This window comes from Pyxicephalus adspersus, chromosome 12 (assembly GCF_032062135.1).
Source record: "Pyxicephalus adspersus chromosome 12, UCB_Pads_2.0, whole genome shotgun sequence".
Taxonomy (NCBI): domain Eukaryota; kingdom Metazoa; phylum Chordata; class Amphibia; order Anura; family Pyxicephalidae; genus Pyxicephalus; species Pyxicephalus adspersus.
The window spans coordinates 15906578-15924648 of record NC_092869.1 but is presented as its reverse complement, the minus strand read 5'-3'; the positions used below and the strand labels follow the sequence as shown (position 1 = coordinate 15924648).

The window sequence follows — 18071 nt, the reverse complement described above, 5'->3', positions numbered from 1 at the left end:
AATCTAGCAAAACCAATACCATATTTGGAATCTGTGCATCAAACATAACCTAAAATGACTTTAATCTGTTTGGCAAGAAAATGTTTGTTGACTAGTGTTATAAATTAGCTGAACCTGTTATTCCTCACAGATGGTTAACACAGATGTGACCGAATCCCGTGAAAACCAAGTTCTAAATTGAGATAAAGTTTTTTTTTTTCTCTCTCTCTCTTCTCTGTATATATATATATATATATATATAGATAGATATCTATATCTATATGTAGATATCTGTTTCTTTATATAGATATATTTTTATCTACATATATACTAAACACCCAACGGCACAAAATCTCTGATCTGTTAATCACTGCGCAGCCGCAGCGTACGATGTCATACACCTAGCGGCTGCTCAGAATCACATGACCATGTTAGAAAAAATTGTCACGTGAGGCATACTGACGCTCTTCTATAAGTTTTAAGGGTGCAGTGAATACTGTAGGCGTGCTGATTTAAGAAATCGGTACCGGGTTAACACTCCTCTATGGACTATGGCACATCCATTCAGGGCGGAAGAAGAGGCGTCTCTTAAATTCATGTGCGAGACTTTCTACTTGTGCCTGAAAAGAGGACACTGGGAGCTTGCAAAGGCCTGCGTGCTTGCTTTACACAGTAGTCCTCGCAAACCAGAAGACATCGTGAGAGGTCTTATTACAGCTCCAGGCTTTTTAAAGTGAGTATGGGTGACAGTTGATCCGACTGGCAGTTACTACAAACTGTATTGGAAGACGGAAACGGTGTTTATTGAGAACACTCGCATTAATGCTTAGTTTCGGAATTATGTGTACGCTGTCATGAGACTCGCCATTATTAATTATTCGGTGTTTAGTGATGTGTATCAAAAAAAAAATAAAATAAAAAAAAAAATACAGAATTTAGTTTAGTACACCAATATGAGCTAAACTGGACATGTGATTTTTCAACTGTTTCCACACTGGGGCAGACTTAAATGGCTTGCTAACAGTAAGTAGAATATGTTCCTGTTTTTTTTGGAGCACCTCAGCACATTTGTTGTCATACTGCTGTGCTTTATAAAAGTGCATTTTATTTAGTTTTAAAGTATTAGAATGACCTCTGAAATGCCTCTCAGCTTCTTTACAACAGAAGCTTTAAAAAAAATGGGACTTTTAGGTGTTCACTAAAATAGGGCTATACAGGAAAATTTGAGTTGCTAAAATTAGCAGTAATCAATCACACATTATAGTAATCACTAGACAAGTTGAATGAATGTTGGGGTAAAGCTACTAAAATTAGTTTGTATAGCTCTCGATTTGTAAGGTTACTGTTAACAAGCCAATAAATCTTAAATAAACAAATACAGTAAACAGACAGGGTTTTTTGGCAAAAAAAATCATATTAAACGTAAATTTTCTCCAATACAAATCTGAATCAGGAAATGTTTGGTATTTACAATATTGGTAAGGTACGACCTCGCTCCTGGAGGTTCTGTACCCATTTGGCTAGACAAAGGCCACCTACTTGGTGGATTAGTCCCTTTTCATCATAAAGATGAGTGTTGAGCTGAGCAGTATGTGTGGAGAACACATAAATTGTGAGTGTTTTTAAGCAGCCTTGTTACCCGATGCATTTTGCCGGGCTTGGGCTTCCTCAGAGGTGGTGCTACGCTTAACGCTGCTCAATTTACATGCTTGTAATTTGTCTAGGTGTTACAGTAAATATGTCATGTTGGTGTATTGGTTAGAAATTACAATATGTTATACATATATGTTTTACATTTAGGCATGGTAAAACATCATAGGTCTAGTATACTTTTTACATCTTGATATTTAAAGATAAGTCTATATGCTGTACATACAATTATTTCAGGAACATGAAACTGGTATGACATAAGGTAAGGATAAAAATTTCTGTTGTCATTGTAATCAATCATTATAATCAATATCTAATTTATAGAGATAATGATAAATAGCCATAGTAGTCAATAACTTGTATCATAACATATACATATACATTAGTCTTGTCCTAATAACTCTTATTAGGTGATATTAGACTGTACATACTTAAAGTTGGGTATTCCCATTAGAAAATACTACCAAATAAACATACCAGCTAGTAGAATACTTAATTTGTTTACTAATATTAGCAAAAATATGTATATAGAATAAAAATCAAAAGGAAAAACTTACATGTTCCTTCAGAGGAGGCGAGTGTGCTCTTAGAAGCAAAAGGGGTAAATGTCCCACAAGTTTTTTTTTTTTTTTTTTAGAAAATACTAAATGCCTCCAGTATTCCAGTATGGAGAAAACTCATTCAGGGTTGCCTCATGATGGGAGGACCTATAATAAATAAGTGTGGTAATGAATAACCTATAAGACCATTGTTTCAATTGTACGATTCTAGTGCGTTATAAATACACAAAATTATCTTACCCTTTGGTGTGCTGTGAGTCGGAGCAATCGAGACTGCAGCCACTCTCTTTTTTCCACTGGTGAGGAAACAAGCATGATAGATTAGATTCCCGGAGCAACCTTTTTAGGGATGGCTTTCCGGAAGTGCTCCCTGCCATGTGCACGCTCCCAACATGATTGACTGTTGGGGCATGTTTAGAGGGTGTGTACCCGGGTCCAGGGACTCCTTTTGGAGTACACCTCCTATCTGAGGTAGGAGAGGGAGGAATCCTCTGCTCAGCATCCCGGCTCATATCCGGGTCACTGTGCATCTCATTGATGCACAGTAATCAGCAAAGTGCGTTCATACAAATGAATGTCATACCCATCAGTTCAAAGTCCATCAGTAGAAGATACCGATTCTCCCGTCCTCACAAGTCAGGATGTATGCAGGGTTTCCTCATCCATTTTTTCATGTTTGGGATGCACTTCTGGGGATTTTTAGAAACAAACTATGTCATTTACACTTGGATATTGCTTGTGCAAAATACAAAAACACATTATTGTGCTATGTGGCAAATAAGGGGGAGGGGTCAGAAAAGAAGGATGGAGTGGACTTCAAAAGAGGTGAAAATGAGAGAGGGTGGGGTAGGGAAATCTCTGTATGTACAGTTACGGTAGAGAATGGGACCCACACCATCCCCTACTCTGTTGCCAGGTCTAGGGGTATGTGTGAAGTGCAGGCCTCCTTAGGAGAGCAGCTGAGGGAGAGTCTGGGGAAGAAAGCCAAGTTTCAGTGAGAGCCAGAAAGTTTAGAGATTTAGAGGAGGCGAGAGGAGAAGGTTGTGGATAGAGGGTAATTTATTGCCAACAGATCTGGCATTCCATAGACTGCCAGAGAAGGGGTAAGAACTTATAGGTAGTGTGGATAGTAATGAGATTAAGAGGAGGGTGAATGTTGGTGAGAGGGTAGGGAAGAGAGAAGCTGTGAAGGGGGATCAGGATTGGATGAGATGTCACCAGCAAGTAGTTAGAGAGAAAAGGTGCAGAAGTACAGACCGAGAAAGCAGGAGAGTGAAGGAGCAAACAGAGAAGGGGTTAAGTCCATGTGAGCAGCTCCTGGTAATATGGGTTGTAGTAAAGACTATCATTTTGTTAAGTTCAAGGAGTGGGATAGCCATCAATCAGGGAGAAGCTTGGTGAATTAATGGTTCAATGGGTAAATAGGTTTAATTTCAATAATTTTTCATTGGTTTTCCAATGTCCATAAATACCAATACACCATACAAAACAAACATATTTTCAGATGAGCTTGTACATAAGTGTAATACAGATTATCCATAAAAGATATTTTAAACAACACATTAGGGGGATTTTTATAACATAAACAGAAAATAAGATGAAAAGGGATGGGTTGGGGTAGGGTTGGGCTATGCAGGGATTATTCGGGTCCTGGAGTTCTGTATGCGGTTATGGTTCCCAAATATTATCAAACAGTACTAATATCTAAAACATTAAGGTGATACTGAAGATTGGATGTAGTGGAGTAGTGTATTTGGGACTAGGTACCATCTCAGAAACATTTTGTAGATTGCCTCAATCATGAAAGTGTTAATGGAAATTTTTGATAACTTATAAACCACCCATTGCCATTTTTCCATGTCCCAGTAGAAATTCAAATCTCATTCCCATGCGAGCATATATCATCGCTTCTGTCTGGGGGCTGAGAGTGTTGTATAAATTGTGGGGATAAGTCTTTTGGTTTGTCTGAAAGATTAACAGGAGCTTTCACAAGGCATGGAACCTGTCCACCACAACTTTAATTTACAAAACGAGGCTATTTTATTATATTGGAACAACTCACATGTTGCTGTGTCAGAAAATTCTCTAAGGAAAGGTAGACCAACAAATCCCTGTGTGTTTACTAAATTATCAATACTTTGGAACTGTTTATTGGCCCACCATTGGAAGTTTCAAGCCTGTAGGCCTGGGGGAAATCAGGATTGGAGAGATTCCCAGGTGGAGAGGGAGTGAGTTAAAGTAGGACTTTTGATGGGTGGTCTCTGGGCCTTGTTAGACCATATAACTGCTTCTATATGTATAGACCAGGGGTCAGCCAAGTTTTATGGCCACTAGGCCATTTATGGGGTGGGCGGGAGCACACTAGTCCGGACCTGCCCTAATGGATCCACCCACTACAAGGGAACGCACCCTAAAGTGAAATCCCTCTCAATGGATCCCTCTGAGGGATTTACCTTCAGGGAGCTTACCCTATTTACTGGCTCCGCAGCTCCAGCGACTCTGCTAGTTCCTAACGCCCCCGCCCTGCGGCTCCGGAGCCACGGTTGCCGGCCGGCATTAGGCTGGAACGAACTACCTGCTAGGCCGTATCTGTCCTAAAGGCCGGAGTTTGCCGACCCCTGGTATAGACTGACCCTCCACTTCTACTCACTGAAGGTATAGTGCCGCGTTATAGTATTAAAATAGATTCAGACCCCCAAATATCCTGGGTGTATATAGTGTTAACTTACAAATTCAACTCCTTTATAGCTCCAAATGAAAGTAAATAGCTTGTTTTGAACGGATTGTATGTCCCATTTAGCAGCAGAAATCGGTAATGTCCAGAATAGGTATAGGATTTTTGGCAAAACATCAATTTTCACAGTGGATATTCTGCCAAACAATGAGGGAGGAGAATGTTTCCATCTTGTAAGATCATCTTGTATTTTACGTAATAATGGCACATAGTTTGCATCATATAAATCCTGGATATTGGGGGAAAAGAAAAAAAAAAAATTCACTTGATCTGTCCTCAAACTGAGCATCATATCCCCTGCTGGCTTTGTTTCCCTCTTTCACCATTCTGTCTAGTGCTGCCATTTTCTTTTTTTCCAGGTTCTTCTTCACATCACCTGAAATTGCAGTGCCCAGGCGTGAAATCAGTTGACACCTTTTTCTAAAAATGTAAAAAAAACTCGATCTCACTGTGCATGCTTGAGATTGATCACTTTTTATTATATTATAGAATAGCCCCTGATGATACATTCCTGATGTCAGGCATTAGCAGAAGGAGCAGCCCACAGCCACCTGGGATATATGACATAAATATCGCAGGAGGCTGCAAATTTCCTCCAGTCTTTACTACCGTGGCAGTAAAGATGGGGGCAGGGGTCCTCCCCAAAAAGTAAAAAAAAAAAAATTTAAGATACATTTTTCTATTATATGAAAGGGTAAAGTCAGCCTTTATACAATGTTAAAATGTGGTGATGCTTTAAGGCCACCTTTTACCACTTCCCATTTTTTTTTATAAAATAACTGCAATGGCGTCATCAGCAGCAGTGTGATAGCTGTGTGTGTGTAAAGGTTGCTTGTCAAATTCTGCAGCCTAACAACTTCTGGGTTCAAACCTTCATATCGCCTAAACTGTGGGAGAGCCAGTGCTTTTGTACTGGTGTATCATTTGAGCGGCACAGCAGGAATTATCTTGCAGCCCTGCTCTATCCATTAACGCTGATGGCCATGCACATTTAAGTCAGGCATCACCATTCTCACTTCCCACAGCCACTTAGGCTAGGCTGTTCCTGCTAACTTTTTTTTTTTTTTTACAAACATGGAGTTACATATTTATTAAGCATAATGTAGTATTATATTATATTTCTATTTGAATAGTCTTTTGAATATTTAGTCCATTTATTTTCCCCTAAGAATATATTTATATTTTTTTGGTAAAGTTTGTTGCTCCCCCAAAAGGAAATTTGACAAAAGGCTATTTTTAAGTTGTAACTTAATAATATCCTCTTTTGTATATTTGTTAAGATATTTGTTTCCTCCAAAAAATTTGACCTTTTTCTTTAAAACATCCGGTAAAAGTTTTTTTTTTCAAGCTTTAATTCATTTTGGATTCAACTTTTCTCTTAAATTTTGGTACCCTTTTTTGAAACAATCTTAAAGTGAATATGGAAATTGAAGCGTTCCATCTTTCAATAAAACATGCCAATGTTTCTGTAGAATCCTTATTTCAAGATGTTTAGAATATTGAGTAAAGAAGGCAATTTCTGACTGTGTAATCCTATTCTTCTCTCAGTTGGTGTGTTTATTCCTTCATAGGAACTCTTTAGTTAGAGAGGCTATCTCATTTTGGAGATAACTCAACATATCCTCATCATATCCCTTATTCTTCAAACTCTTCTGACTGCTTTAGGTAGTGTAACGTTTTCCCCCAATTCTTAAAAAATTGTCTTTTGGATTCTACTTGCAGACAAAGAGGGCTGTTGACAGCTGTTTGTTAGGAAATGTTTTCTCTGTGTTTTTTAAATGAAAAAAGAAGTGTATGTATACTTGTTTTCAATGAATAGCTCCAAACCTAACAAAGATTTACCTTTCTCAAATTGCTGAACTTCACAGTGTGTTTAATATTTTATGTGTTGTCATTTAATTTTGCATTACAAGTAGTCAGTAATCGGACATCTTCCTTCCAAATAAAAATTATTATGGTTCATGTTATTATTAACTAGTATTTATATGGTGCCAACATTTTAGGCAGTGCTTTGCAAAGTTCATAGTCTTGTCACTAGCTGTTTCTCAAATGGGGCACAAACTTACAAGACCCCTGATAAATTGCACACTGTATTTCCTACTGTACCAGATGTATGCTGGAGGTGTGGGATTCATAGAGGCACGGTGCTGCATATTTTCTGCGTATTTAACTGGGTTTTGGCAGGGGGTGAGGAAGGTATACCAGGATTTGTCAGTGAGAACAATACCCAACAACCTTGGATTCTTCCTTCTCCATCTTAACGATTGGGCCCAAAAGGCCTATGACAAATCTGTGGTAAAATTTTTGGTAAACGCTGCCAAGGCCTGTGTATGTGTATATGTAAAGTGAATGAGATTAGGCTAATGGAGGATTTGACTGCCGACCTTTATAAACAAAGTGGGAAATTCCTTGATGATTGGTCATCCTGGCTAATGTTTCGGGAATCAGCTGAATATAAAAACATGTTGGGAGAACAGACTGGAGGGACAGGGTGGACCGATAGGGTTTCTCCAGTTTTTCATTTAAAGGGTTCTGAGAGGAGTGGGAGATGAGTATCTGATAAAGGAAGGGACGGGCTTTGTGATGTTGACATGCTTATTCAAGTAATTGGCAGTCTTTTTAATTTTTGATATGGATAATTTTATTTGTTGAAATTTGAGGGTTCTATTCTCTTTATGGTTTTAGTGTTTTGTTTTGTTTGTATGTCTCATTGATGCTTGGTAAATATTTTCCAGACCAACACCTTTTTGATTGTATTACTGTGATTGCTGTTTGTTCTGTCTGTTTTTGTTATGAAAATACAAAATGTTCAAAATAAAAATGGGACACAATCTAATGTCCCACTATAGTCAAATGTCATTACTACAGTATAAGGTAAATTTGGGGGTTGGGGGACAAATAACATAACTTCATGTTTTTTGAATGTAGGAAACTGGAGTACCAGGGGAAAACCCAAAATGGGGGTGTAGATCATGCAAACTCTATGCAGATAGTGCCTTGACCAAGATTTGAACCTGGGACCTAGCACTGCAAAGGCTTGAGTGCTAACCTCTGAGCCACTGTATAGACCTCTTCCAGAAATTTAAAGATTCTTTGCTTTACTAAAAACACAATTCCCACCTAGTCATAAATAAACAAATTAGCTAAACTGGAAACAAACTTGACAAACTTAGCTTTTGGCTACACCACATAATTGCAAATAAACATTTCTAAACCAAAAACAATTACCGTATTTTTCGCCGTATAAGACGCTCCGGAATATAAGACGCACCCAATTTTAAAGGAGGAAAATCTAGAAAAAAAGATTCTTGTGTGTGTGTGTGTGTGTGTATATACAGCCTGTCAGCTTGGTTGTTAAACCAGTATATAACATCCTTAGTTTAATATTAGGAGATACCATTCCTTTCCCAGACATACCAGAAAAATATATTTTTTGAGGTTCAATCTTCTAATGAATTTATGGACATAACTCGGCTGGGGCAGACAAAAGGTAATCTCGTGTGAGATAAGCAATGCAAATAAAGCCCCAACTGGGTTTACTGGTGTTGCTGTGAATGCTTGGAATGCTTTGATCATTCTGTCTTGTCAGAGGATCCAGCAGTCAGCTGACTGCCCTCGGTATGGAAACTATAGTCTCATACTGCCCCTCAGTGGTAAGTGGATATTACATTACAGCAGAGGCCTTGTAAGCAGTATAAATATCAACAACTTGCTACACTGCCTACCCTTCTTCCTACTACCTCCTACTTCTCCCTACAGCATCCCTGAGACCTAATCTTTGAGAGTCTAGATATATGTGTGCCAAATATAATGTGCTGTGTGTACAACCCTGTTTTCAAAATTTCCACACATTGATGAAAGTCTAAAAGATGCGTTCCTCACTTTGTTATAATACACTCACAGGTGACGGTGGAATAATTAGTAGCAAGTGAATGTCACAAATAAGAAATAACAAAATTTGCTAAATAAATTGGCCTGGGGCACTTGCAAGCCACTAACTAAAATAACAGTTAAAAGGTTGATAAAAGTATTACATTTCTTTAAACAATGATCTAATACTTGATGGAACTGAGGTTAAAATTCCCCTCTCCACCTATCTTCTCATCTTTTTAGCCTAACTTATGAGACTTATGACTCACATCCCCTTCCTCTGTAAGGGGGAACATAAGTATTATTATTATTAGGGTAATTCCTAGAAAACACTGTTACCTTAGAGTTAAAAATCTGTTGGAGCCATAATATTTCCAGTCATAAGTTGTTATTTGGAATTTTTGGATCTAATAAAATTGTTACTATATCCCTTAGAGATGGATTTTTCGATTACCCAGATATTGCCTTCTTAAAATTATATCCCTTTTTTTCGGGTAAGCCTGAGGTTGCATAGGTTGATTGGGTAGTCTAGTTTTGAGTAATCTATCATGATTGAGGTAGCCAACTTAAAGTTATTTTAGCTTTTTGGAGTTTGGACTAATAAACTTCAATATAAAAATACATTTCAGTCCATCAGAGTTAAAATATATAGAGACAAAATCTTTATGTATAAATGTGATAAATTCACTTGAGTCAACCATTATTATTCTGGCAAGGTTTGGTATCCTTTGTTCACAGGTTGTAATCCCACTCATCATAATCGTATCTTCACAGAGGTAAACCAAAAACTAAGTTCAAAAATGTGGCACGGTTGTTCTATTAACTAAGAATACCATTTCTGATTCACAACTAACGTCTAGTACTTCAAACCAATTTTTTTTCAAAATGCCTAAAGAGGAACTAAACCCAATTTATACCTGCTTGTCCCAGTTTCATTAATAGCACCATCTCCTTTTCTCATTTGTTTTATTATTAACAGCAACAGTTCCAACACCAATGACTCAGCTTATCCCAGGCAGTGCCCATTTTCATATAATTTAACTGGGAAGTGTCAGGCAGGGAGAAGCTGTTTTTTTTTTTTTTTTTTTTGCACAAATCTAGAAAATGTCAGTGTGGGCCTATATTTAATATGCATCTACAGTTAGGTCTATAAATATTTGGACAGAGACAACTTTTTGTAATTTTGGTTCTGTACATTACCACAATAAATTTTAAATGAAACAACTGCAGACTTCCAGCTTTAATTCAGTGGGTTAAACAAAAAGGTTGCATAAAAATGTGAGGAACTAAAGCCTTTTTTTTAACACAATCTCTTAATTTCAGGGGCTCAAAAGTAATTGGACAATTGACTCAAAGGCTATTTCATGGGGTGGTGTGGGCAATTTTATATGTCATTATCAATTAAGCAGATAAAAGGCCTGGAGTTAATTTGAGGGGGGTGCTTGTATGTGGAAGATTTTACTGTCAACAGACAACATGCGGTCAAAGGAGCTCTCCATGAAGGTGAAACAAGCCATCCTTAGGCTGCAAAAACAGAAAAAATCCATCTGAGAAATTGCTATGATATTAGGAGTGGCAAAATCTACAGTTTGGTACATCATGAGAAAGAACAAAGCACTGGAATCATATAAACATAGGAAAGGACCTTAGTCGGATCCTTTGCTAGTAATAGTGCTCCTATTGATAACAGTGTTGCCCAAAAGATCAATGTATGCATTTCAGATTTATCATTTTGCCAAAAAAGCCCTTTTAATCTACTCTCTTTTAATTTCTATGAATCATAAATGAAATGTATGTATTCTGCTAATCTAATATAGTTTCTGTCTTCTCTCTTTTAATTTCTATGCATCTGTATACGTAGAAGAAATTTATGTTTTCAACTAATCCAGGGATGGGCAAACTTTTTGATTCAGGGGCCACAATGGGTTCTAAAATTTGACAGAGGGGCCGGGCAAGAATCGGATAGATGGAGCGCCGAGACGGGTGTCACTGAACGTGGCCTCATGATGACAACCCCGCCCACTCCCATCACAGATCTGAGCCTGCCATGGGAGAATGGGTTGTGCCGCCCACTTCCCTGAGCCCAGGATTTGTACAGGGGACATGGTCCTTGACTCTGGCTGGTGCGGCGTCCTCCTGATCCAGTTTGAGGGGGCACCGGCAGAGCAGAGGACCCCAGATCTACTTCAGTGGAGCCGCTGAAGTGGAGAGTTCAATGGGCTGGATATAATAGCCCAACAGGCCATATATGGGCCCGGGGCCGTAGTTTGCCCATGCCTGTACTAATCTAATATAGTTTCTGTGTCAGACGAAGCAGAGAAGACTCATTGTGAAACCGGTTACCAAGTGAAGCTATTCAATATGCTATGTTTTTGTAAGAAACTCTTTTTTTAGGTGAAATTACCTAATATATAATGATTTTGCATGAAAAAGATTATTTACCTACTTGCCTTGATTGCATTGAAATTTTAACCTTTTTGTTAAAATTTCTATTTATATGTGAACTAATAAACAATATATTTTAACTGCATTTAATTGTAGTGTATAACATTCTTAAAACACCAGTTTTTGGTGCTTACACTATTTACATATAGGATTCATCTATTCCATGAGAGATGCTTTTCATTTAAAAAGGTCATCAGGGGGTATAAGAACAGAGCTGGTAGCTTAAATCAACAATATACCTTCATAGCATAGCAAAGTCCTTCTGCACATCTGCAATATAAAGATTGGACACTGAAAAACTTTTATATAAACAATACAAAGAAAAGAAAAAAGAAGAATCGTACACGTGGCACATATGAGTCATCAAAACCAAAACAGAAGGGAGGGGAGAGGGGATAGGGGATGGCAGTAAAATAGTGATCTTGTAGTACCAATCTGATCAATTATCATAGATACATATATTACCTCTGTAACAAAGAGCTTTAAATCTTGTTACATATCATCTACCCTTTCTCTGTACACATAGTCGAGAGATAAACTGATGATGAGGTTTATTGTATCTATTAAAACCATGTTTTGCCAAACTTGTCAGCTCTTCTATCTCTAGATGTTAACAAATCTTTCATTGCCATAATCTCATTAACTCTCCTATACCAGGGGTCAGCAACCTTTACTATCAAAAGAGCCATTTTGCCTCCTCTTCCACTAAAGAAAAATAGTCTGGAGCTGCAAAACATAACACAGTTTATAAACTTTTAAAAGTTTTAATATTTTTTTAATTTTACCAGGCACAACAAGTGTGCATGTGTAGGCCTACTTTGAAATAAATTAAACACTGAACTATGCCCCTAGAAGCCTCCAGCTTCTAACGTATCATCCTGTTACATTAGAAGCTGGAGGCTTCTAACGTATCATCCTGTTACGTTAGAAGCTGGAGGCTTCTAACGTAACAGGGTAGATTTTTTTGATGGGCAGAGTTCTTTATGTTCTGACGATGCCTTAGCGATGAAATTTTAAGGGGTGTTAGCCACAGGTGTCCCTCATTTGCAGCTTTAATTTTGTTCACCTGTACCCCCCAATCTTGAGTAATTGGGGTTCAGGTGCTAGAAGCCTCCAGCAATGTGTAACAGGGTAGATTATTTTGATGGGCAGAGTTCTTTATTTTCTGACGATGCCTTAGCGATTCAATTGTAGGTGGTGTTAGCCATAAGAGTCCCCCACTTGCACCTCTATTTTGGTCACCTGTACCGCCTCCCCCCCGTTCAGGAGAAATTGGGGTTCAGATGCTAGATGCTTCCAGCAATGTGTAACAGGGTAGATTTTTTGATAGGCAGAGTTTTTATGAATTTTTAGGAGGTGTTAGCCACAGGTGTCCCATACTTGCACCTCAAATTTTTTTCACCTGTACCCCCGTTTCCAGATAAATTGGGGTTTAGGTGCTAGAAGCCTCCAACAATGTGTAACAGGGTAGGGGTTTTTTGATGGGTGGAGATTTTAGGAGGTGTTAGCCACAGGTGTCCCCCACTTGCACCTCTAATTTTGTTCACCTGTACCCCCTTCCTGTTCCAGAGAAATTGGGGTTCAGGTGCCTCCAGCAATGTGTAACGGTAGATTTTTTTGATGGGCAGAGTTCTTTATGTTCTGATGATAGCCTAACAATTAAATTTTAGGGGGTGTTAGTCACAGGTGTCCCCCACTTGCACCTACATTTTTGGTTTTGTACATCTCCCCATTCCAGAGGAATTGGGGTTCAAAGGAGGGGGATGTCATTGTACACACCCATTTGTACACGCCCCGTGGTAGATTTATTTCACTGGTAGATTTTTTTCATTAGAACATCGGATAGGGAATCCCCCTCCTCCGCAGTGTCTTGGGAGGAAGGGGATCCCCCATCAGTGATCTCCCCACGGCAGCCGAAGGGAGCCACAACAAGGAGGCTGAAGAGCCGCAGGTTGCAGACCCCTGTCCTATACCATTGGCCTATTGTGGGGGGGAGGTTTGTTTCCATAGCACTGGAATACAAGCTTTCCCCGCATTGTCAGATGTTTCAATAGAGTTGTGATACTTTTTAGTTGACATATGAGACAGTTGCAGAAGTGCCAGTTCAGGTCTGTTTCTTATGTTCACATTTGTCAATTCTAGTATGACATCTGCTACCTGAGACCAGAAAGAGTGCAATATAGGACATTCTCGGAATATATGTAAAAGGGTACCCACTTCTGTCTTAAATCTCCAGCAGTGATTGTCTATATGTGGGTAAATCTGCTAAAACAGCCGGTACTCTGTACCAACGGGTAAGTAATTTATCATTAAGTTCCTGGTATGCGTTGCTAAGTGCTGCCTTATGCCCTAGGTACAAAAGTTGTTCCTATTGCTCAGGAGAGAACATGATATTTAAATCCCTTTACCGTTTTGTTAGAAACAGTAAAGCTGAGGGTGTCAACTTTTCTAAGAGAAGCTGGTATGCAAAAGACAAAGTCCCTCTCATTGGACCCGTGGCTGTACAAATCGACTCAAGGGTCGAAATTTTGTGAGTAAATTGAGTGGGTGGTGGGATAGACCTTAGAAAATTAGTCAATTGTAGATGACGCTAGACATTCAATTCAGGGAGTGATTTCCCTGTCTGAATGCCTAAAACCTCTCTCCACTCAGAACCTTAAAAATGCATAACTCTGAAAATTCCCTGCTCTCTCCAAAGGCGGAATTGTTAGTCTTAAAGACCATTGGCCATATTTAGATAAGGCTGAATAAGCCTTGACTTCCTCAAATAAACTTGGTAGAGCGATTCTAGGGGATGAGATGTAAAAAAGGAGGTTGTCTGCATAAGCGGACACTTTGTGTTCTACCTTCAGGTTTCTGACACCTTATTTATTGGTATTGTTTCGTACATGTCTTAGAAATTGTTCTAGCATCAGAATAAAGAGGGTGACAAAGGGCACCTCTGTCCAGTTCCATTGCATATTTTAAAGGTCAGCGACAATGCATCATTAATCTTGATTTGTGCTGTTGGAGCAGAGTAAAGAGACAATCCATTAAAAAAAATTGGGTGGTAGACCTATGTGTTTCAGGGTTAGTTCTAAAAAATTCCAGTCTACCCTATTAAATGCTTTTTCTGTGTCAGCTGCTAGCAACATTACCAGGATCTTTTTAGTATGAACATAATCAATCAGGTTAAGTGTGCATACCGAATTATCATGTGCCTCCTGCCCAGGTAAAAACCTCTCCGATCAGCATGGATGTTTGTCTGTAATATTGGCATGAGGTGTCTGGCAGGAATAAAGCTAAATAATTTGAAGTCACATTTCAGGAGCGAGATCGGCCTGTAACTCGAGCATGAGTTAGGGTCTTTATCGAGCTTAAGGATCAGTGAAATATGGGCAGTCAAGGTGTCTCTAGGGAGCATGTTCCCGCCAGTTAGCCTGGTGGAGGCCTACAGGTATTTCTAAGATAGTACAGGGAGGAAGCTTTTATAACAGCAGGAAAGTCAGGCCATCTGGCCCAGGAGTCTTGACAGTAGCTGCAAGGTAGAAGCCAAATCCTCCTATATGATCTGAGTGTCTAGGGATTCAACTACCTCTTCTGGGAAAGAGGGCAGACCAAAAGTGCGTATATATGTGCAAATTAAGTCTGTTTTGGTTTGGTCAGGATCAATAGAATCATTGTCGCCTAGGTTCTCATAGAACATCCTAAAAGCCTCCACTATATCTGGGGTAGAGCAGGCCACCCCCCCCCCCCCCTGGATGGAGAGATAACACTAGGAATATAATTTCTCACCCCTTTTTCCCATAGAGTATAAGCAATAGCCCGTCCACACTTGTTCGAGTGCTCGTAAAAGAACCCTCTACATTTAGTGAGTAATAATTTAGTTTTAAAACTGAGCAGTTCTTTAAATGGCTCTCTAACCTCCACGATTTGTTTTTCAACCGAAGTATGATCACATTTGTGAGTGGTCTCCAGAGTGTGTAGTTCAGCCAATAACTGATTCAATCGTTTTTCTCGCTTTTTTATTTTTTTTATTTTTGCGTCCTTGTTGAATGAGAAGCCTCTGGACATAACATTTATGAGCTTCCCATAGAGACAGAGGATTCTCTACTGATGTGCCATTTAATTCAAAAAAGGATTTTATTTCTGCCTAAAGTTTAGTACGTACCTCCCGGGATTTCAATAAAGACTCATTCAGCCTCCAAGTAGAGGACCTGGGTACCGCTGAGGTGGCCTGTATTGATAGGGATGTAGGAGCATAATCAGAATTAGATATCACTCCGATATCAAAGATGACCATAGGAACTACCTGGTGCCTAACCAGAAAAAAATTGATTCGAGAGTACGTTTTTTGTACTGCCGAATATTATGTAAAATATTTTTCTGATGAGTGGTGAATATGCCATATATCAACAAGTTGATGCAGGTGTAACATACGTTTTAATCCTCCTGGTAGCAGGACCTCCTAATGTGGAGGAGCCTTTAGACACATCTAAAACAGGGTTAAGTGCAAAGTTAAAATCCCCTCTCAGGATTAATGTGCCCTTACTAAAGTCATCTACCATTGATAATAAGGTCTCCAAAAAAGGGACCTTACCTACACTGGGCAAATAAACATTCACAAAAGTAAATATTCGGTCATCCATTGAGCCTTTGATCATGACATATCTTCCTTCTGGGTCAAAGCGACAGCCCAGAAGAGACCAGCGGACTGATTCGTGAAACAGGATGCAGACACCCTTGGACTTGAAATCCACAGAGGTACCATGGTATACAGTCTGAAAACGGCGATCAGTAAGCCTTTGGATGCGGTCATGCCTAAAAGGTGTTTCTTGCAAAAATGCGATTTGACATTTTTACCTCTGTAATTCTCATAATACCACAGCTCTCTTAATTGGAGAATTCAATCTCTTTACATTGAGAGAAGTAATTTGTAATGACGTCACAATAAGAGAGGGGGAGAAGGGAAGGGAGATACCAAAAACAGCGGGTGCCCTAGAAATCCGCATCAAAAATACTATAAAGCCCACATAAAACATATCTGATGAAAATGACATGTTGACCTGCATCTATAAAAAAGGGTATTGTTACCTTTGTCTAATGGTTTGATGACATAGGGGTTAATTTGCAAATTATGTAACACAATAATCTGCTGGTAATTTTATTGGGGCTTTGGGTTTGAAATTGTAAATGGATTTCTAAGACTTGCTGAACAAAAACTGTAATACTGGAGTTTAAACTAAAAAGTGGAAAGATAGGTAACAGATTTCTTTTAAAGCTTGGCATACTATTTGGCTTGTGAAACAAACGGACTTTTAATCAAGGGCAATTAGAAAAAACAGGAGGCTGATATTGTGCATTTGCAAGTGGTGTTTGCTTGACTCAGTTTTGTTTTAACAGCTTTTTTTTTTTTTTTTACTTGCTGACCTCCAAGGGGGAGTGGTCAAGGCTTCACTGGTGATTTAAGTTCCTGTGGCACTCATTTTGAGCTTGCTCACTGTTTGGCTTGTGAATGAAGTGGACTTTTCATCAAGCGATGTGAAGATCTGCAGGTGGCAGACTCAGTGGTGGCAACTCTAGATGTTACTGCTACTCCTAACAGCTTGGAGAGCAGCACATCTAGTGGTGGGGAGGGAAACGCAGGAAGGAAAAGACAATTGGTTGTCATAGGGGATTCTATCCAGGAGGACTGATAGAATAGTTTGTCGCCCGGATCCCTTCAACTGAATGGTTTGCTGTCTCCCTGGTGCCAGGGTTCGGCATGTGGTGGACCGAGTGGACAAACTACAGGGAGGGGCTGGACAGGACCCAGCTGTCTTGGTCCATGTTGGAACCAATGTCCATATAAAGAAAGTTGAAGAAAAGGACCTCCAAGGCTATGTTCTCTGGAATATTGCCTGTGCCATACGCAACACAGGAAAGGCAGAAAGAGCTTGAGCAGCTAAATGCATGGCTTAAGTCCTGGTGTAGAAGGGAAGGGAAGGGTTTGGGTTCATAGAGCACTGGGCTGACTTTTCATTGGGGTACAACCTGTATGCTAAAGATGGTTTGCACCTAAAGGGGGTCTGCTCTGCTGAAAGGGGGTCTGCTCTGCTAGGGGAAAGATTTAGGGGAATGGTGGAGGGATATTTTAACTAGGACAAAGGGGGGTGGGACAGTCAAAAAAGGTGGCAGAAAGGTTAGTCAGTGGTCAGACACTAGTGGAGGGTGGATTGGGGATAGTGGGGGGAGGATTATTGTAGGCAGCTTCCCATGTTACAAACAAACATTGGACTGTGCAGTACCAGTTGTACTGAAAAATAAAAATATTTGACAAAGAATGATGGTAAATGCAGCAATGGTTTAAAGAGCCTGTTCACCATGCTAGAAGTCCAGCAAACAAGATAGGGGAGTTGGAAGCCCTAATGAGTGAGAAGAATTATGACTTAGTTGGCATCGCTGAATCCTGGCTTTGTTCTTCACATGACTGGGCTGTCACTATTCTTGGGTATACTCTTTTGTAAAGACAGTCAAATGAAAGGATGGTGGTGGTGTCTGTCTGTGAGAAGTGATCTGAAAGTGAATGCGAAAGAAGAAATTGCGGAGGGAACAAGCGATGAGGTTGAGGTGTTTTGGGTGGGGTTGAATACCTCACAATTAATGATTGGAGTCCGCTACAGGCCCCCCAGTGCTAAGGAGGAAATATAAAATCAACTACTAGCACAGATAGATCTGGACCAACTATGCCTTATAGGGTTTTATATCTGGGATATGTTTATTTCCCTAGTGGTTGAACTTGATGGACTTATGTCTTTTTTCAACCTAACCTACTATGTAACTATGTAGCTTGGGGAGCTTAACAAGTGTTTTTT

General features: G+C 39.4%; 1 protein-coding gene across 6 annotated transcripts in view; it reads left to right on the top strand.

Moving 5' to 3' along the window:
* Positions 1-421: 421 nt before the first annotated feature.
* Positions 422-18071, top strand: part of ZFYVE26 (zinc finger FYVE-type containing 26) — a 387669-nt gene continuing 370019 nt past the window's right edge. For 2 of the 6 annotated variants that reach the window (XR_011922930.1, XM_072427514.1), the window contains exon 1: positions 422-712. Coding sequence is in view for 3 of the 6 variants with exons in the window: in XM_072427514.1 (XP_072283615.1) it covers positions 531-712 (182 nt within the window). In the remaining 3 variants the exon portion in view is untranslated. The remainder of the gene's footprint in view (positions 713-18071) is intronic. The other 4 variants (XR_011922929.1, XM_072427512.1, XM_072427511.1 and 1 more) reach the window with 4 other exon arrangements.